This window comes from Centroberyx gerrardi, chromosome 15 (genome assembly GCF_048128805.1).
Source record: "Centroberyx gerrardi isolate f3 chromosome 15, fCenGer3.hap1.cur.20231027, whole genome shotgun sequence".
NCBI lineage: Eukaryota > Metazoa > Chordata > Actinopteri > Beryciformes > Berycidae > Centroberyx > Centroberyx gerrardi.
Window position 1 is genome coordinate 9,154,517 of NC_136011.1, and position 22,505 is coordinate 9,177,021.

The 22,505-nt window shown below is 43.0% G+C and overlaps 1 protein-coding gene across 1 annotated transcript in view; it reads right to left on the reverse strand.

Annotated features, from left to right (window-relative positions):
- LOC139929630 (phosphofurin acidic cluster sorting protein 2) overlaps positions 1-22,505 on the reverse strand; it is a 48,212-nt gene that overhangs the window by 21,831 nt on the left and 3,876 nt on the right. The window contains exon 2 of the mRNA XM_071922578.2: positions 4,902-4,989. Within this exon, the coding sequence (XP_071778679.1) occupies positions 4,902-4,989 (88 nt within the window). The remainder of the gene's footprint in view (positions 1-4,901; positions 4,990-22,505) is intronic.

Here is a 22,505-nt window from a genome sequence, read left to right on the forward strand (position 1 = left end):
TGTCAGTCTCTTCAAACTAGCGCCCAGTGTGTCCTGGAGGAACTATCGCTCAGTCCTAAAACGCAACTCCTCATCTCAGCACGTTTCCCTTGGGCGCCCCTGGATTAAGTTCTGTCATGTACCTTGTCGGGGTATAGTTCAAACTCTTTAACCAAACGGCTTTTTCCTGCCTCTTATCATGATCTTGAAACAAGTAAGCAGAATGTGAACATGAGAAACAGCTTGTCAAGTCTCGGGTTCACCATTTTGGGAAGGTGTCAAGCTCTGACTGGAGAAGGCATGCATCTGTTGTGCAATATTTGGCAACTCATAGATTGCTGTACAAATTTGTAGTGCTAAAAAGTTAGTTCGGGTATCTGCTCTACTACCAATTGCATAAAATAAGATTTGGTGAGCACCGTGGGGCAGGTAGGATATCCTGTATCCAACTTAATACCTTGGGGAGAAACCCATTAATAGTCTGATCCAGTGGGTACGACATTAGATCCTAATGCCATCAGCTTGACTGGCAGCGCAGAGAGCTGCTGAATCATGTAACAGATACCAAATGAAATGGTCGGGCATGTGCTGAGGAATCATTACAGGATACCAGAGGGGGGGTTGGCCTTATTCAACTATGCAGTGGTGCTAGCTACAATAGGTCAAAGCAAGAATAAAATAAACATGATTTAAAACACCTATTGTCTATAAATACAAACCGAATGACAAAGACACAAAACACAGGAGCAATGCTTAAAAAGCTGCAATTATGAGTTTTTTTCTCCATTAACTAGCTTGTTTCACTCAGTTTTTTTAATCAGACATGGTCTTTTTCAGTCTAGTCACACCTACCAACACAACATGGATAGATGATGGAGAGAACAGGGTGAGGAAAAGCCACAGTAACACACAGTGTGGAAGACAATAAGACCCACAAACATCCAGGACAATAGGAAGCTGTCATCAGTGGCTCTCTCCTAATGAGCCGCAGAGGGGAAGAGGAGGAGGAGGAGAGTCACAGCCCACAGAGCTGGCACACGTACCCACACTTCAATTAACTAACTCCCTCAGATCAATCGGGCATGTATAAATAGCAGAGCTGGAGCAAACAAAATACAAGGCTGCATGTAGCTGGATGTGTCAGGCAAAACAGGAAAGACACCCCACAAATCCATTTTCCTCTCGACTTGAAAGTGGATGCTCTTTTACAAGTAAGCTTACTTTAAAATATCCTCCAAATCCCACTGTTTACCTTTGAAAAACGGCCATAGTACATATGACCAGATGCAGAATATTTGACTGAATTGAACGATAGGTTACAAATATGCAACAGGTGACATTTGCCTCATGACACTTAATTGAATTCATCCATTCCTCATACAGTCCCCAGACCTTGCATGTGGTTGAAAACTTCAAAATCTCACCAGTCAACAAGTTTTTGAAACAATACGAGCCAGAGGCAATGTTTTCATTTTACTACCTCACGAATAAGGAAAGTAAAGTTTTGGTGATCATTTACTGCAATGTCAATAGTTTTAAAAACAGATGAGACTATTCTATTGAACTTCAAAGAACAGCAACAAAGCTTTGAAGAACTGAAGGGGGCATGGGAATAAAGAATCTTAAGCTTTGCTAAGCCTTGCTATGCATTCAGTAGTAGAGGGTTTCTTTCTATCTGACATTATGGCTCAACATGCTACAGAGATGGAACATGTTGGCAGAGCCTTGACAGTATCCACAGCAGTTGTTTTGCATTACACAGAAAAAGAAGAGAGAGGGTAAATCTCTGTGTCTGAGGCTGACCTTGTCACTAACTTGAGCTCCACAAAGAGAAGCCTTGTATGCACTCCTTTCTCAAGCTCAGTAGCTGGTACAATGAATCAAGGCACAAAAGCCAAGCACTCTCAAACTGCCTGACATGCATTAACAATACAGAGCCTTGGCAAGGAAAGCTTATACTGAATGTCCTGCGGCCCCCCTCTCTCTCGCCCTCTGTGCACCGTTACAAGCTTCTCCACTGTCTTTCTGGGGCCAGATGGGGGGACGTAACAACCCCTCTCTTCTACCAAGCGCAAAATGCCTGTGGGAACAAGCTTGGCTAAAACTCCAACTCTACACTATCACGCTCAAGGTAACTATTTTAAGGATCTAAAATTCTCTAAAATGGGGTCCACTTTTTGCAGCTTAGACGGGAAGTGATTCAGGGTCAGGACTGCAGCTCCATGTGCAACTGTATTAAAGTAGATTTGGAAGGCATGCTGGGGCTTCTGCTTTCACCCAACACACACTGACACAGACTCTCTCTCACACACACACACACATAATTGGATCATATCTGAGAGTGCTGCACATGGAAGTGCTTTGGACAGTGGCTAGAGCTGAAATGAGGACTGCACGCCTTTCCGAACATAATCTAGCTCACGACGACGACGTCTCGCCACAACCTCAGGCAACCGCACAGAGAAATGACGGAATGCATAATCATGTAGTGCACATGTAGCACCAGGCCGCTCTGTCGCAACCCAACATGTGGAAAATGTAGGAGAGGTTTGTGTGAGGACCCCCTGGTGACCCGGCGGTCTCCAGGGTGAGAGAGCACCCCGGGGAACACAGAGCCTCCTGGAGACCGAGCTGCTATCTCATCGTCCCTAATGTTGAGGGCTGGGAGACTGTCCAAAAGGTTAGTGGGTATGCATCCCAGGGGGTGACGGTGCATGCAGGCCACTTAACCTGATGAGCCTGGGAGACAGAAAGAGATGGCCGGTGTATGCCGAACAGAGAACTGATGACATGCGGTAATGAGGCTTTGTCATTCACCGTCCAAAAACAAAAACCCCCATCCCTGCTCTGTCATCTTCTCCGACTCTCTCTTTTATCTCCCCAGCGTCTCCGTTCTCCCCAGCCAAACCTGCTGGAAATTGGATTTAATGCTCCAGTTCCAGAGCCGCGGCGAACAGAGCTTGCTCGGCTGTCCTCCGGGCGGCTCAGCAGAAATGGAGAGATTTCACGCTCTGGAGACAACGCAGCTCATGGATAAAGCCACACTTGGTTGCTTGCTTTCTCCTCTCCAGAACGACAGTAAGGGGGAAATGATTTGTTTTTCTTTAAATAGAATGACCTGGTACTGCATAAAATTTCAATTAAAGTTCATAATGAAGGGGAGAACATTGAGAGCGCTACGGAAAAAATTGTCAATTACTGACCAAGGGAATAGAAATGGTGGCTTCCTGCACTGACGAGATTTGGTTCTCGTGTCTACAGTGCATTGTTCACCCAGTTGTTATTCCACTTCTGAAATGCTAAGAAAGGATGTTTAGATAGCTTGGACCGTTGGATGGAGGCAGCCATCTTTATGCATCTGCCCCATTAGACAGGAGGGAAAAAAGAAGGTTGTATTACATTAGATTATTTAAGATATATATAATGGGAGGCTTGCTTTGCCACAGAAGGTGAGCCTTTGGATCTGACTGCACATTCCAGCCATGGTGATAATTCACAAGGAGCACAGTTAGCCATGCTTTATTAAAAAATGGTGACTATGCTGACTCATGGTAACTAGGGAGTCATATTTCTTGCTTTCTCATGTTTCATTCTTACATACGCAACTATAAAAAAACACCACTGCAGTAGAATGGCCTTGTGGGTTTTACAGCTATAGCAATTTTCTATTTCCTATTCTACTTTCCTATACTGCTGGGAATCATCATATTCCCTGTTGGTATAAGCATATCCTCAGTGCGCAGATAAAGCCGGCATGTCGGGCACACACTGTGTCATTCAGACATGGCGCAGGTGGCACATTCCTACTTAGAGGTCGACTGAGGGGAGAGCAGAAAGATTCTAAGGCTTTAAATTCACATGATTCACACGACCCTGGGCCAGAAAACCCTGAAAAAAAAGAATCCACCTGACAAAGGGGTCAGGTGGATGTCAATAAAGCATCTGCAAAATAGGAAATCTAACAACCAGATATTAGATTTTTCCCTGACAAGGTCAAACCCTGTTGTGTGGGCAATATAAAAGCCTTTGTTCTTGTGTTCTACCAGTGCAGTGCTGAATCACTCAGGTAAGAGTTGTGGAAAAAGCTGGCTCCCTCCCCTAGGCTCGCTATGAGGTGAGTCTAATTCTCAAATTCTCCTCTACTTGGGTTTCCTGGACAACTGCAGTGAACAAAGTTTGAATGACTTTTTCCTGGGGAAATTATTTCCACATGGCCACCTTAGGGCACTGCGAGTGCATGTGTGTGTGCGTACACTTAAGGTGCACCCAGTGCCCTTAGTTCTCTCCCAAAATCAACTGTTTCGGAGGCAGTGGACCATCATATTCACAACCACTAGAAGGACTCACAACCAGGAGTCTAGGCTTACCGCTGAGTCTCTGTTTTAAAACCGTGAAGCCTGACCGCACACTAAAGACAGAGTGTTCCAACAGTCATTTGTAAGACAGTGTGCCGGCACAGCTCAGTCTAGGTAAAGCCAAGATGTTCCGGTGAGGTAGGGTGCAGTAGGATCCTCCCCTATCTTTAGCGGGACACAGGAAAGGGCTAGGCAACACGTGTTAGGACTGTGCACCCGTAGTCACAAAAATGCATTAGCAATCAATGAAAGATGCAAAATCCTTCTTAAGGTACTAATGCCCCTGCTTAGAGTGGTAATGCTAGTCTGCCTTTTAAAGCACCTGAGTGGATGTGACTCACCAGAGCTTCCTGTGCAGCTAAGGAGGAGGGTTTTTATCAAACGGCAGGATTAGTGGCATGTCTTATCATCGTCTAGCCTTTGTGACTTATGTTCAGCAGGGTGCAGCCTTGGCAAAGATTTGAGAAACAATGAGCCACAGGCAGACTCCAGACTGTGACACACTGCCATCAAACGTGTTGCAATCAAACATGTTCCCGTCACACGAGGGGGATATAACTCACCCACCTGTATTTTAACAGCTATAGACAGGGAGTTCAGTTCTTTATCCAGTTCTTTGAGGACAATCAGCTTTTTCAGTGTGAGACTGCAGAGCCTGTGTGAGAGAGAGAGAACAAGAGAGGGGGGAGAGAAAAAAGAGAGAGTGAGAAAGAAACAGGTTAGTGGCATGACTAACACCGCATGAGCACACCTTCATGATGCATTGTATGGGGATGGAGCATGACTGACATTTCTTAAACTCAAGACAAAACGACACCGACTGTTGCCACATTTCATTTCCACTTGCGTCTTTATTCCTCCGTTATTCCGCAGGTGTGACAGTAACAGTGGGCCACATCCAAGATTCATCAATGATTGCCAAGTAGGAAAGTGAGTGAGCAATCAAGAGAACAATCAAATGATATTCTGTGCAGCTTAAAAAGGAGTCTGGCGTCCCTCGTCTTCAAATAAAAGTCTGTGATTCTTGGTAAATGGGTGATGCACCGCACTGCCACTGAATCAGGATCCTTTGATTTCTTATTGCCAGCTTCATGGGTGAATTCCTCATGAACGTTGACAGCACAGATGCTTCGACAAGCCATAGTGCAACAAAATGTCTTCAGTCAGCCCTGTTTCTGCATGCTGCTACAAATTAAATTGTTGAGCACAGAGGTTTAAGTGATTCATTGCCATCTGTTCGCTATTAAATAAAACAAGTAAGAACCACATACCTCCCCTTCGAAAATGAAATCAATTTTTGACGGGCACACTGGGCCTTGCAATACGAGAGATATCCTTTAGCCAGAGCTGCCACGCTAGGAAATTATGAAGCAGACCATCTGAGCACTTTTGGATGAAGAATGGGTGGGGGACAAAAAAGACGTACAGTGCTCATTCTCACAGCAAGAGCATAGTGAAAAGATATTTAATCAGAAAAACACATGTAGGTCAGAAGGTCCCAGCGGACACCTCTGCAGGTCAAGCATAGCTGACACAACAGAGAGACAGATAGAAAAACATAGAGGAAACCAAAAAGAGTTAAAACAGACAAACCCGTGTCCAACATGCCTCTTTCGTGGGTCTACAATCACTTGTGACCTTTAAAAATCCAGAAAGTTCACTCTCTTCAGCCCCACCCACCCCAACTCCATCAAAAAACTTGCCTCTACAGCAAGACACTCCACAAGAAGTCAACAACCTCCCAGCGCCAAGTTTGCCGAACTTCCTCCTGACCCACTTTTCCACCAGTCCCATTGCATTAAATTGTGATCACTCTCAGCCACAGTCCAAGGGGAAGCAGAAAGGGGGGGGGGCTAAGTGACAAAGCAAACAAACAGCTATCCGCTCACCCACTTTCCTTGAGAGAGCCACTCTGCAGCACTCACTCATTCACTTCACCCAGGCACTCCCCTCTGCTGTACAGAGCTGTGCAAGCATGATTCATAAAGCCTCATCAAGTTCAAGCACTGATAACATGGTAGTGAAGAAGACAACATCAATTTGGTCTGTTCAGATTGAATACTGTGGAGTATATACAGGACAGAATGAGGAAAAAAAATATTTCCTTAAAAAGACCCAATTTGCAATTGCAGTATGGCACATCACATCGAATACTGTCCACTACTGGCTTTTTTTTTAAATTTTTTTTAGATTTTGTTTTTTACTTGGAAAATTATTGTCTAAGGTTTGGACACAATTGATGACAATATGTAACAGCTACAAAGTGAGTGTTACATGCATTTTGAGGCTGTAAAAGCTGTTGTTGACATTTGTACTGTTTCTCGCACTGGAGTAAACCCGGCCTGTACTATGACTTTTGCAGGGTTTAACAGTCCCAAAAAGCTTATTTTGCATCTACAAGTCAATATCTTCAAAAAACATGTGGATATGGATTGTAAAATATTGTATCTTTAATGACAATATGAAATTTTCAACAACAGGAATAAGCCTGGAGCTTGGTGTTCCCATGTGGAATCTCCCTCCCAGCCCCACTGGCCCAAATAGACGGCATTCCGCTACATTTTACAGGGAGGTGATGGAGGTGAAAGAGCGTCTGTGTGTGAATCGCCGGGTTTAGCTCTTTTGAAAATGTATGAAGTCCTCTTGGTCGGATGATTACCTAAGGTACCTCATGCGCATAAAAAAAAAAAACACACAAAAATACCCCAAATGTGAATCTATTTGAGGCTAGAGTAATTAAATGTTAAACCTTGTAGGTAGCGCGCAGATCCAGCATGGCTTATGGTGAGGATGAGTCACCAGCCAGCCACAGCTCTCTGTCAGGGGGAGGGGTGGGGGGGCGGGAGAGAGAGAGTGAGAGAGAGTGAGAGAGAGAGAGCAGGGCTGATGGCTTAACAACATCTCTATCCCGTCCTAGCTCTCTCTCTCTCTCTCTCTCTCTCTCTCTATCTCTCTCGGTGGACTGGGATTCAGATGTAATTAAAAAGGCTGCAGGCGCTGAAGGGGTCACCTAGGGAACCGGGGATTTTTTATTATTAGACAGAGGTGTTATCTCCACTCCTGCCTGCCACTGTGTCGCGCTGTAAGTGAAACTCATTGCCATCTGTTTTGGGCCTGGTGCCAGTCTGTCCCTGTGCCCCTACCCAGCGCCGGTTCACTGTGCCACCCAAACAGTGACGCTGGTGACAGACCAGGTGTCGCGCAGGAGCACTAATCATTGTGCTAAAATATCTGGCAGCGGCACTGCACTAGGTCAAGGATAATGCAACTGGCTTTAGAGAGGAACGGCAGTGTGGATACTCCCAAGTGTGTGTGTGTGTGTGTGTGTGTGTGTGTGTGGCTGCAGGAGGGGAAAGGGAGCTGTTATTTGTGGTGTGGTCTCCCCTTGACTCACCAAACACCAGCGCACATACTTGAGATCAAAATGGGGTTTGCAGCAACCCCCTAAAAGATGCATTAATCCTCCTTTTTGGCTCGTCATTCCCGCATTCCCAGAGAAAGCCTGGGGCGGGATCACAGCACGCCTCTCTGTGCCAAACGGGACCGACACAAAACACAGTGTTATCAACCCATAGAGAAGACCGGGTGGGTGGAGGATCCATACACCAGTCTCGAGTTCAATATTTCTGTGAACGGGCGGTGGAAAAGCGAAGATAAGTCATAATATGTTTTCAGTCTGTTTCCCAGTTGATAAGAGCCCATGGGGGAAATCCCTCTTTCAGTCTCAGTGCTTGCGCTGGTTAAGCCAACACGGTGCTTGCCAAGTTCCGCTGGTTGGGTCATTATTGTTATAGCCCGAGTTTATTGATCCTCACTGTTGTTTACGTTTTGAGTCAATTCGTGTTTTGCAAACGCTCCTCTCTCCTCCTGACTTTCTCTCAACCTGTCTCCTTCTCTTCCTGGGTGAGACAGCTGTGGGTGGGATGATAAGAGTGCAGGTGAAATTGTTGCAAGGGCAGAGGATACACCAACTAAGGCCAAGCAGGATGGAGAATCCTCCTATAGGCTAGTTATAGTAAACAATATGAAAATTATTTCTTGGATGACAGACCCCACATCTTCCATTAATAATGTGGAAATCTAAACTGACCGACAGTAGCCTAATGTCTTGTCAAAAATCAACAGCTATTGACCGCTTTGATGGACGGTGTTGCCCAGTAGGTGCCTGAGCACCCTAGAGCTAATAGGTTTAGCCTACATGGCATCACTCACAGCAGCACGAGCAGTGCTGCTCAATCTAAGTCCATTAGTGCGTCCAAGTCACTCACTGTGCCGTCACTAACTGTTGACTCATTGGCCTCTAAAGTAAAGCAAGGGCATTAGTTTACAAGGCCATTTTCCCCTTTTAGAATTATATAGACTGCTCTCAGTGACATGCCAGTATTACCAAGGAAATGAAAAGTATGGTGTTGGTAAATTTACATTCTTCTTGTGTGAAGCTTGAGGGAAAAAGCTTAGACAGGCGAGCTCATCTATATCGAGTAGAACAAAAAGCATCCAAAGCTCTGCTGTTAAACTGACAAACATGAGCAGCTCTCAACCACAGCCAGTGTATTCCAGACAGCAAAGAGCCATGATAACATAATCCCCAACACCATGGAGGCTTGCTTATCACCCGACCTACACTGCATTATTATGGGCTAATCTAAGCATTACAGACAGACAGGTTAATAAATTATCAAATGCAAAGGGAAGAAGAAATCAAAATAAACTCATCAGGACTTCAATGCACTCATTAGATAGGGGGGAGGCAGGAAACGGTGCACATCAATGCCATTTTCCCCCTCGCCTCACTCACGCTCATTATCCTCAATCAAGCCCATTTTCTCTCCATTTGACAGAAGCAGCATGATAGTTTCCACTAACATTTGTCCCTATATATCCTGATTCATAGCAGCTTCACAGACTAAAGGGAGAGGCAAAGGGTCTGAATAAAGATATATAGCGATTATTGCTCATCCTCTAGAGACCGTAGGTTTTCTCCATGCCTAATTCAAACTGTTTGACCCAGTCTCCATCCCTCTGTCTAATTGGCCGGCAATGAGGCTGAGGCTGAAAGCAACATCAGTCATCTCTACACCTCATTGTCCTCTGATGCGTCACACAGGGGTTTTGTCCAGTGCATGACCCCATTTCAATTAGCAGGCAATTAGACACAGGGTGAAAAGAAAGTGCACCTAGGCCTCTTTTCATGACTGTCCTCTGCCGCTCTTTATTCACACCAATTTTATCCTGGAGTCAAAAGCACAGAAAGTGAAGAAAAAAAAAAATCAAGCCCTATAAGCCTCATGATATTAAAACAGTACTTTTACCACTCCTCTGTTGCTGGCTTCATCTGTTATCACAAAAAGTTCAGACACTCATACCTGTATGACTCCTGTCTAATTTGATCAGACCTTCAAAATGGCATATTATACATGGATAAAACGAGTCCACTGTAGTTTATTGGATGTTATTTGTCCAGTGGTAGAAAACTGGCTTAGTCGACACAACTTGCATTTCCCTATTAAATGGTTAACTATGAAACATTTACATAATTATTCAATTGAAGTATTAAAATAAACAATTCCCTGTCTAAACAATAAACAACAACATGCCAGTGACTATGCATCTAGAGCTAAGATCAAAACATTTAACCATGACAGATCGGCACTCCTTCAATTGAATACATCGTTTTCTGATGTTTTGTGTGTTGAATTTCTCTGGAGGATAATATCTGTTGGTTGAGTAGTTGATCATTTAATCATTTATCAAGTTAAGTCCAGATTTGACTTACAGCAGCATACATATCAAAGTAAATTACAAAAAATACTGATGTCAAGAAAAATCTTTAAATGAAGTTTTTTTTGAAGACCAGAACAGAATCTACTTCTAAAAAGAGATATTTGACAGCCATTTCATAACAATATCCTATATTCCAAGTTAAAAATTCAGTGGACAGAACTTGAACAGGCATGAAACTAGGAAGCCAAGTTGAGTGCCAGGTATATTGTTCACACAGCCTCTACATGTTTAGGGCAAGTCATTTCTTGGTTCAAACCCTGTTTTTCAGGTTTGATTCTCCTGAAGCCTGATAGCGCCCGATTCCAGGGCACACAGCCAAGGAAATCTCATGGAATTGGTTGTGGGAGGTAAATATCTCTTGAAGACCAGCTGCCACGCAAGTCTCTGGTTTATAACTACAATTGTCTGTCTGCATTGGTCCAAGCTGTGGCTTTATAATGTAGCCTGTAATCAGTTTATTTCCTTATTACTGAATAGTCCCATCAGCCTAATATCATCCAAGCACTGAGTTGTTCAAGTAGCTTTGTGTGGGTAGAAAGATTTTGAAAGAACCACTTCCCCCAATTAAAATTATTTAGCCTAAGAACCTAAAACATGCAAGAATGCTGTTCTCAGATGTATCTGGTTACAAATTAAATGATTTTTTGAAAATTAGAAAACCCACAAAAATCATTAAATAGAGTGAAGGGTAGGGAGCTACTGCCGTATGGAAGATGGTCAGTGACTAAACTTGAATCCTTTCACGTTTATCTGCACTGAACAAACAAAACAAGTTATCAGGCAGCACACTCAAACAGCCGTGGTCAAATATTTGGTTTTAGATAAGAGAGGCCTGTGATTGTAGGCTATACTCCATGATGCATTATCTTATCTTGGCTGCTTCATCCATTTTCTGTACGGCAACAACAAAAAGACTTTAGATGGAAAAGTAACTAGCCTAACTCAAACATTCTCAGCTTAGGCTACACAGTGATGTACAAGCATAACACGTCATCATTCAAGTAACAAATTCAAGGTTTTAAAATAATTTTCCTCCTTTCACTGAAACAGGTTTCATTTCAGGACCAAGTGAGGACAAAACAGTGATCATAAAACAAAGGATGTATGACACGATTGTGTGCAACTGTTCCAAATTTCAAACACCTCATGCATGCCGGTGTTGTACAAACATGTCGATTACACCAGCACATATTGATGCTGCCGTGTCTCAACTCTCTCTTCCTGCCAATGCAGTCTGATTAATTTGGCACACCTGTGCTGACGTGATGCTGCGACATCAGAGGAAACCAAATGAATTGCGGGAGGCGGATTAAAGGTGGACAGCGAGGTGGAAGTCAGGGAGCAAGAGCCTCAGGGGCATACACATTTCCCAGAGTGAATAATCCATGTCGTTAGCCCCTCTCCAACCTCACCTTCCCCTGACTCAGGTTGGCTAGTTTACCACACACAGGGCCCACGCGCAGGTTCAGTCTCAAAGAGCACCTCTGGCCTAACACCAAACTTCAGTCACTCAGTGCTTTCAGCTGGGTTCTTTAGTAAAATGATACCGCACATATGCCAGTGGAAACAGTTTTCATTACAGTGACATCAAAAGGCATTTAAAAAATGTAAACCCCGACTCTGAAATCAACTCCCCAGACCCTCAGCCTAGGCAACAGATCTGAGAAGATGCGACTGTGTGCGGGTGAGGGAATAGTCATTTAGGCTGCAGGGGAGAACCTGGTAACCACAGTGCTTCCTCTCTGCTGATTCCTTGTTTATGAAAAGTAATGATGTTGGAGCCAGAACTGACAGAGCCAATTCAAATCCAGCTCTTCAGATCTTTCTTCATATTATAACGAATGATGTAACAGGTGGAAATATGAAACTGATCTTTCCACTATAACACATCCTAATATTAGTCATGTAGCTACAGTTCCACTGACATGAGGCAGTTTGAGAAAGGGTTAAAAAAAAGAAGCCTCGCTCACTATGGTAAATGAATGCTTTATCCATCACATGGATATCATGACACCATTCAAGTGTGACTCTTGGATGGATCTAGAGGGCTAAGTGTCAACCAACAAAACAAAGCGTCTCTACACCTTTATCTACCATCCTGCAAAGCCATTAGTCCGAGATGTGCTGCTGTGCAAGAGTGCATGTGGCTACTGGCTACGCTATTTCTGGACCACTTAAGTGATAGCAGCATCTCAAATGACTTGGTGATAGAAACATCCTAAAATTAAAGCATCTACAAAGAGACGGCAGCTAGTCATCCCATGGCAATATTCTTAAGAATGAAATCTTGAGATATGGGCGCTAACACAAATCGAGTGTCATGGGGTTGACTGTCTCTAGGCATGTTTCAGCCATGCTCATGTCCTCATTTGTCTCAGGTGGAAAGATTGAAGCATCGGTAATTGATTTTCTTCACATATCTAGTTACACTGCTACCATTTCACGTATTTATTTCTGCACGGTATAAACTTTTCAGAAACTAGAACCTATCAAGCTCGCACAGAATAACAGCCACAGCTCCTCATAGACTCACATGCTAAACATTAGCTTGCATGACATCAGGAGAGAAGCCAACAAACCCTCTGAATTGAATGATATGCTGCCTAAACAAAAACACACTTTTGTAATTCTTTTCCCCCTGGTCAGCATTCTAGTTGATGTTTTGCCAGTCCCATGCCCTCGGATCACTGCACAGCAATTGTCAGAGGCACAAAGCAGGGGGAAGTGGAGGATGGAGAATGAGTGACGTAACCCAGGGCTGAATGAAAAGAGACAGTCTGTTTGGTGTGTGCCGGAGGGGGTAACCAAGCTAGGAAAAAAAGACTTTTCAAATGATGCTTTCAGTGTCTTCAATGTACTTTCGCTTGTACTCTGCCCGAGTTGTGAATGCGGTTACATTCTTTTGATAAAACATGCTTGAACATAATGCTCTGCATGAAATTCTTAAGGAAGCTGTGTATGGTACCCCTTACTTTCCAGTCAAAGCCCATGCTGAAGAAAGCCGTAGCACTTTGTTCCTCCGTAACACCATTACCTGTTCATGTCTAGCTGCATAATTGAGTCCAAATAAAGTGTGCGCTAGTTTAAAAGCCATTTCTCCTGAATATTTCATTCCCCTACAAGAAAAACGGCAATGGAAAGTGTATTCGTGGTTAGGGCTGGCCTATGTTCCTTTATTTTTTCTGTCAAATCCAGAGTGCCTTGACCAATACAGCAAGGCAATGGGGATTGTGAAGTGCTATGGCCAGAGAGGGAAGACGCAAGTAGTTAGAGATTAAAAGTAGGTTATTTGGGAACTGCTCAATTAATTTTTGAATCCAATCTACATTATGAGTGATGAAGACTAATCCTGGAGATTGCAGGGATCGGTTTTAACAAGTTCACACAGTGGGATGTGCCATAAGAGATTAGTCTGCACTTAGGCCTGCATGCAAAAGCTATTTTAGCCCCCAAATATCTGGTTATCTGTGCCAGATGGCCATATGCTAGTTGGGCTTTAATTCCCTGAATGAAATCTTCTCAAGGCCAGAGTGAAAGAGGAGGAAAAGGCTGTGACCAGGGTACAAAAAGAGAACAAGAGGAAGCTATTCATTTGGCATGGCCTGATCCCTATGGCTGCCCAGTTCACATTAGACACAACCAGGGTCCACCAGCCACAGTGGCAACACAATCCACAGTTCAAAAGCAACTTTCACTATTTTACCAAGAGATAAAATCAAACAGATTGTTGGATAAGAAAAGAACCTTCATAGGATGGTTGGTTATCGGCCAAAGAGGCTGGTAAAGCAGACAAACTCACCAGCCACAGCCAGAATGTTGCAGCCGTTCAAATCCCACCAAAAAAGTTACAGCTCCGGTGTGCTCACTGTCCAAGATTAAGGAGAACATATGTAGGCCTATCTACACATTTCAGAGAGGACTCCTACACATGCATTACCATTCAGAAAGAAATCTGTTTAATTACACCATAAAACATTCCTAGAGACCTAGATGATATGAAAAGCCCACTTTAATCTTCAATAAAAGCTGTAACAATGAACATTTCACATCAGATTAATTAATTAATAACCATGTAACCCAACAAATGGAGCGCACTCATTAATAAAAGTACAATAAAACACATTAGGTAGCCTAAGCCTAGCCATAGAGGTGTTTAAGTGTAATATTTCCATTAATGGGTTATGTAGACCAAGGGCTTCAAACTGACAGCCTTAAGTCACTTTGATACAACATTTTCACTTCTTAACATGCATACCTCCATGTGAGCTTATGAACTGCCAAATATTGGCAATTTTTTTTACTGGGTTCCAGTCTAAAAAACAAAACAGAACAAAAATGTTTACCTTTACCTTTATCATATACAAACTACAAAGATTAGCCTATAACCCTGATCTTTTGTGTCCAATTGCTATTATTTATAGCAAGAGTAAAAAAAAAGCCTCAATGCCCATGGTGACTACAGATCCTAATGGGAGCTGATCTTAAATGTTGACTTCTCATGAACTCCTATGGAGCTAAGTGTGCTAAATTGTTAAAATATTTTACAAAAAGTAAAATAATTCTTACAAGACTTTAAGGAAATTGTTAATTGCACTTTATTGAATATGGGTGAGAATGGTAGAGGGCTGGCATAAATGTTTCTATCTGACTAAATGTTAATGTTAATTAACATGCAGCCACACAACAGCCCTTTGGCTGTTTTTAATGTCCTCATTCGAAATATAGCTTGCGCTCTGTCATTGCCAAGATGGATTTTAGCTTTGTTGGGCCAGCTGGTACAGAGACATGAGCAGTAATGGAGTGGTTTGGTGCAATAGGGACAGGTGTCATCACTCAGGTATGAAATCACCCTGAGGGATAGGCTATGTTATGAAAAAAAAGAAAAGAAAAACACATTGAGGAGCAGGTAAACCGGTTGTTATTTCTGAGAATGCTAGAGAGAAATACGCAATTGTTGCACTCATATGTGTCATAATACTCTTCTGTAATATGGCCCTTGTGAACTCTGTGGTCATGAAGCATCCCAGAGCTATGGTAGATTCTGGTTGTTGTCAGGATTACAAGCACATTTTATGTAATACTAAGTAGGCTTGGTGCATTAGAGCTCAGTTGCAGTGCCAGATTTTACTTCTGTTTGGTGGGATAAGCCTATGTCCTTTCCTCAAAAACCAATTTGAAAAACACAGCCCTCGTTTTTATCTTGCGAAGTGTGAATCAAAGCGGTTTAACTACCAGTATACTGTTGTTGTGTGGCTGTCTGGGGAGAATACTTCCACACCTTTCTGATAAAGAAAGCTGTGCTAGGGAGTTGTGTGTGTTTACTATTGGGAAATAGGGGGCATAAAGATGGGGCTTGTTGGTGGTAAGGTATGAAATGCAGAGCTTGCCGTTCAGTGACAACGGGCAACACATGGAATATTGTTATTGTTTTGGCAACCGCACCCTGTGAAAAAGCATTTCTCCCAACAACACTGCAATCGAACCAAATTAAAAGGACAAAGCAGTCTAAAATGCTGAAAAATGTCAAAATACAGATGTGTAGTAGATGTGTGATAACAAGACATTGCAGTATAACAACCAGCATAACACATAGGACAATGTTCATTGTGCAACGTGGTCCCCCTTTTAGATGAATGCTTCAAGACACATAAGCTCCCAGTGAGCTTCATCAAACTATTCTTAGCTTCTTTCCCATCTCTTCAGCCTCAATGGTACCAATTACATGTATAGCACTGGGTTTGATTTGCACCTCACCGTGCCCTGTGGAGCGTGCGTGATCAGACAATCATTTACAGGAAACGAGTCCATGGTTGTCATCCTGTGTAGCCTTTTTCTTGTGGTAAACAAGCTCTTTTGTTCAGCCCTGACCACGAACTGATGAGGTCAGCAGGTCCATGTTTGTAGTGGCCATGCAAGACAAGACAAGACCAGACATGACATGTTTACAGGCAAAATCAGCAGCAAGGTGAAACACTTTCAGACAAAGACACCTTGACCAGGGTCAGCTAAATCATTACAGAGGAGTCTTAAGGGGTAAGAGAATGACTGACATTTCCATAATATGCAGAAAATGGTACGGCAGCATCAGATTATTGGTTTGCCTCACCTATACCCTCTTACTATAGATAGGTCTACAAGTTAATGCCTGTTCCTACATTCGATGACTTTTCATCTAACACTTCTATAAATATAGGCCCGGTCACAGCGAGGCAGAGAGCCTTTGACATGGTTATGACTGAGCTTTAAAGTAAAACTCTGATCATTTTCATCCTGGGCCTTATTTTCTTAGTTTTTGATTGTGTTCAAAATTTTGTCACTTACTTGTGTTGAAAGGACACGTTTTAACCGCTTTTTGGGTTCAACTGTTGGAGCTTCAGCTCTTGAGTATGTATTGGAGAGCAGCACTACCAGTGAGTTGTACAGCTCTACAGCGAAGAAAGTGATGAAAGTTTGAGCACAATCAATTGTCATGACGGGAAAAACCAGGAAAATAAGGCCCAGGTTGAAAATAACTGGGCTTATCCTTTAAAATCCTATTAAGGTGGATGGCCTGCCTGACATAAGCGTGTCTTTGCATGCCGTCTACTGGTGGGATCATAACAAGCTCAAGAGCAAGGCCTTGCTTAAAACAACCTCCCTGTCTGGCCAACTGACCAAGAAAATCCTGTCATTCAAGCACCTTGATCCTTGAAAGAATTAAGCTGAGGTCTCAAAGAAATATGCTACATATGCAGTACATGTACTGTATACCACCCTAGTCCATGTCTAAACATTTTGGGGTTGCAAGCACAGCATGAAAGGCAAAATAATCCCTAAGCTCTTAACAATAGAAATGAAATGGTCATGCTTGGAAAGATTTGGAATTGCTAAATAGCATGAATAAATTAAAATGTACAGAGTATGTCAGAGTCTGGTATTTATAGCTCACAGATCTTATGTAAGCCTGATGTTATTGTGCTCATCTTTTTAAAAAATCACTGAAGATGATTCATCTTAAAAAGCCCTGATGAATGAGGTGGATTGTGCAGGGATGAAAATGCAATGAAAAGGATGGGTGAGGAAAGCCTGCCAGACCTCTGCATTGACCCTTGGGAGCTTTTACACATCAGAACATCTGTAGCTCTCAGCAAATCAAAACAGACCCAATCCGAGTTTGCATAAAGGAAACCTCAAACTCTCACTTCAATGTAATGCAAGTCTTCAATCTACCAACCTTGGGGACAAGAGACAAAACTAGGCCAGCTCCAGTATGCATTTTGAATAAGCAGTATAAAAATGTAATGTACTTGGCTAAATTCTAGTGGAAAGTGATCAAAAACTTACTGGCTGCTAAAATGTAGTAGAACCCCAGTTGTATAGTCTTTAACATTAATTCACTGTCTATTTGGAGAAATAACCTAGCAAGAATGCTCAAGAAATGTCCATCAGCCAAGGAAACACACACATAGGAATAGGACCCCCAAATAATGGTTGGTCACCTACCAAAGGCTGGTAGAGTAGCAAACTTGTTCAGCAGTAGAGCGCACACCCATAAACCAACGCTCCAAAGTCAGAATAAGTAATTATATGAAGGTTGCACACTTCTCTCCATTATGCCGAAACATGTTGGTGATGTAAAATAAATATTTTCATATGGAGAGAAGTGTGCAACCTTTATATAATTACTTATGCAGAGTAGCAAACTTACCAGCACCATCCAAAATTTCCCAGGATTTGGTTGGTGGATGGTGTTACTTCCCCACCCTGAAGTTCCTGTACGGGCAAGTCGACAAAGTCCCATTTAGGTTATTAAACACCTTCATGGTAAAATAGGCTCAGAGTGTTTTCAGATGAAGACCACATACTTAATCCCTTTGACCATATACAGTATGAGGATCTTCAATCGTCTGCTCTCTTCACTGATCATAGATTTTAAGAACATTACAACCCAACACCCTCAGTCTCATCTGTCTGTAATCAAATGCCAATAGTGGCAGTGTTACTGGTGGTTCACATCTGTATTTGGTTCCATGGTATTCATAAAGAGGACAACAACTAAACATGGTGCATGGATGCATGATGCATCAAAATAAAGAAAATATTGCTGTTGAAAGCAATATAGAGCAAGGTTATGCGTTGTCAGTGCTAATGACGCTAGCTGCACTGTGGCTGACAGAAGCCTTCCAAAACTTGAATCTGACTCAAAACTATTTTATGCCACGTAGACAATGCTTCCAAAAAGAAAAATGGAGGGGCACTACGAACTGGGTATTGTGCAATCAATAAGTGTCCAATGGCCAGCATCAGCAAATACGATTCTGCTTTATTTCCTAAAATGATGAGAGGGTGTTGTGCTTTATGATTCATACACCTTGACGCATGTATCCAAAGGGTCGACCTACTCGGAAGGAGGCTTGAATTAATTAACAAGTGATTTATTGCCGTGTGCGTCTCTTCTACCAGTGCAGATTTCACGAGCCAACAAAACAACTGGTGCATTTAATTACAATGTTTCTGCAATATTACTTGAAAGAAACAGTGGTATTGCACTTACAAACAGCAACTTGATGACGGCCCAGAAATGGTTTCTGGCTACTCCTCCCAAACCATTCCCCCCTGGCTTAATATGTCCAAATGACTAATCTGCTGTATCTATCCAGGCTCCAGGTTCCCCAGAGTTTCTGTGTACTGACTTTGCTTTTCTTTGTATGCGTGCAGTAGTAATTTAACATCAGTGATGTCAAACTGAGTGGAAACTGAAAGGGTAAGGCTCATTAGGCCTGAGTAATGACAAACAAGCCAACAGTTTGCTGCCAAAAGAAAAACACAAACACGCCCAAAAATTGCAATGTGAAAAAGAGCAGCTGTAGAGATGGACAGCTTTCAGTAAAAGGCTACCATTCTATCATCAGATAAAGAGGAAAACAAAGGCCGGGGGAAAGGGCGACATGATTCCTTACCAGGGACAGAAAGGGAAGTAGATAGTTTGTAGGTAAAAAGACAGTGGGGACTGGAAGACGCAACAATCAGGATGTGCAATAGATGATTTCAGAAAACACAGCATTTTCCCTTCCTCATTTTCAGAGACAGGCCTCGCCCAGTAGAGTTGCTATCCAACAGCCAACCAGTTTGAGTCGGGCAGGATGATACTTGGGCGATGTTTCCCACTTAGCATCCCAATATTTTTATCAACTGAATTTCCCTTGTGTAATGCTTGGAAGCAGGGTAGATTGAAACACATCTGAAGCAGAATTTTTCCCACAGAAGACAGGCAATGTGGCGCAAGAATCTTGTGAACTAACTGAAACAAACAGAAAGAGGTCTCTAGTCAGTTCTGCCCCCATAATCTGTGATTTGACAAGTGGGCGGGAAATCCAGTTAACCGTTATTTGAGAGTGACACTGTATGGATCATTGTGTCTTCACATAGACTGCAGAGGCAAACGTGTTACTTACTGTTTTGCAGTCAATAAGTGCTTACTGTTTCTCAGGGTCTTATTTGGCAAAGACAAGGGCAACATTTCTATTGGGCTTATGAGCATAATAATGGAATTAGAGAAGTGGCCAGACTGTTTGTTTACTGGAGTAAGTATTTACAATGTAGCAGAAATTCTCTGGGTGCTGCTGCAACAGCGCTACATGTTTTTTATACCGTCTGTCATGTGCTCTCATCCATCGACAGCGCTCCAAATGCTGGAGTGTTTTGTCTTTGAAATAAACGGTCTCTGTGTTGCTGCTGGCACATTTAACTCAGGAAATGCCTGAAGGGGAGAGGTGGAAAATAAGGAGAGAGAGAGAAAAATAGAGAGAGAAAAGACAAGCTGAGGGACATTGTCTCTCTTTCCCCAATGTGCTTATTTTGACAGGATCCTCCCTGTGTCAGAGGACAGCTTCCTTGCCTCTCACTTCTTGGCTCGGGGAGCGGGATCTCCCTACACAAGTAGAGACCCCATTATCCACCCACACTAGAATTTGGCCCCGCTCCCATTCTGAGGTACAGAGAGGGGGGAAACAAACCTTTCTTCCCTTTGTGAGGAATTCATCATGGGCATTCAGCGCATGTCCATTCTCTGTGAAGCTCTGGGCCAGTTCAGCAAAACTATTCAACAGGGTGGGCAATCCACAGCTCTGACACTGCCCCGCCTCCCAGAGAGCAGGGTGTTGGTCAACAACGGGATACAAAAAGGGGCGGAGAGCAGAGTGAAGCGGGCTGCCTTCGGTCGCACCAGCAGCTCTCTAGTTGCGAGGAATGTGAAACGTTTCCCAAGGAAATTCCTCCTCCTCCAGGAAGTCGGGGGAAGGAAACCAAGAGAAGCTTGACACATTTCAGGCGGTGGGAGTGAGCATGAAACAGAGGGGAGTGAAGGGGCTGGTTGGTCTCCTAATAGGAAGTCTCATCAGACTGGGCAGGGAGGTGGGACCTGTAGCCAAAAGTCAGGACTGGCTTTCTTCCATGATGCCAGAATACAAAAAGCAACTAGAGCAATGCCGAACTAACATTTCCAAAAATTTAAAAACATATGTGGCAACAGAAACTTGAAAATAAGACATACCAAGTTGGGATGTACATTTTTAAGAGTTTTCTTTCTCCACATTGGCTGTGTTAATAAACAAATCACCACCCTGAAGTCAAATGCTCTTAGTAGCTAGATCCTAATGTGGCCCTAGTGTGTACTGTTCACACAATGTCAATTAACTTTAGGCACAACCCATCGATGCAATTAAAAGGAAGTTCAGTTCACCAACAGGACATCAAGTGAGATCAGAGAGGGGTAAAATGTTACAAGGTCAGGACCTTGTCCTTATTCTTAAACCCACATCACAGTAATAGAGAATTTGTTTCTAACACTAGTGTCAGTCCAGTTACACAAACTCCAGTAAATCTTTAAAGTTTCGGGCAGCAGGCCATAGCCTACCGCCTCCATTTCTGTTCCAGTAAAGCACTGCGTCAGTTGTCAATATTGTTGTTGTTGGAGCAGAAGCAGAGTTTTAAATATGACCCGGACTGACATGCAGTGCTGTGTCACATTCCTGGAGGGCCCGGGAGATGGCTGCTGGGGCCTTGTTTATGATTCCACAGGGAACTCAGGGATTAAGCAGACAGTGTCTGTGGGCAGCATTAGATTACTGGCTCATCTTCTTTTCCTGTTATGAAATCAGATTACTGCAGCTCCCTTGCTAGGAGAAACAATGTCCAAGCCTTAGGATGAAGGGGTGTCTGAGAGGTTAATGGGTAAACTTCCTCAGGTCATCTGGTAGACTGGCCTCCTTTATTTGTGTCCTGGTTTAATGGTTCCATCTCGGGTTTATTTAAACATATTGTGAATGAAAGACTTAAATCGGCGAGATTAAGGCTAGGGATGATGGATGGAGATTGCATGCCAACAATTCAAATTTCATGAGAATATAATAAATGGCTATAGCATATTTTTGACTGCATCACAGCATTAGGGATATGTTGACTAATACCGAATTAAGGCTTACAGATTCATCTTCACTGACCTAGAACAATAAAGACACAATGTTGCTCCAATACAGACCTGAGTTTGTTTTTGTTTGTTTCCTTTATTTGCTGGCATGCGGGCACACATCCATTTGATTTCCACTATGACAAATCAGGACAGAAGAAACAAACCTTAGCCCCGAGCCTGCAGAGTACACTCTATTACTATCGAGATAAGGCCCTGTCAGTCACAGGGGAATAAGGTCGTCTTGGGACTCGCATGAATCAAACAGGCAGAGATCATCAGATGCCTCACTCACCCAAGATAAACATCAGAGGGAAAAGGTTTCTTTGTAGCTAGTGGGCACACCTTTAAGATATCTTCGCCTCCCTAGACCCCTAGTGAAGCTTGAAAGATTGGAAATATGCTTATCTGGAGTTAAAAAAATCCTGATCTTGAAATACATTTTTGAACAGCTTAACATTCAAATCCTACTGATCTAAATATGACAGTGCAATGTTAATTTTGACAGTCTGTAAATTGGCAGCAGTTCCCTACTAACAACTACTACTAACAACTTCCCTTCCATTTTGGAAACCAGCAAGACTAGAGAGCCTGGATGGCAAACATAACCAACCTGCTTGGTAACCCCCATCTTATTAGTGATGAGGTGAAAGGTCACAACTTTTGACCCCGAGTTGTAAAAGATCTTTGGACTTGGTAAGAGCCAACCCTCTGATGCTGCTGCACATTCTGCATCCTTAGTAGATAAACATAGCAGAGTCTTGACCCCTGCATTAGTGTCATAACTCCAAATACCGCACCGCTCCCTCAACAAAGATACACATGGGCCATTCGGATTACTGAGCGGTACTGCTAATCCACTCACAATGCTACAGTCTCGCTTTAGCATTCTTTTTGCACTACAAAGTTATCAGTTCTTACTATTTTTCAGTCTACTGACA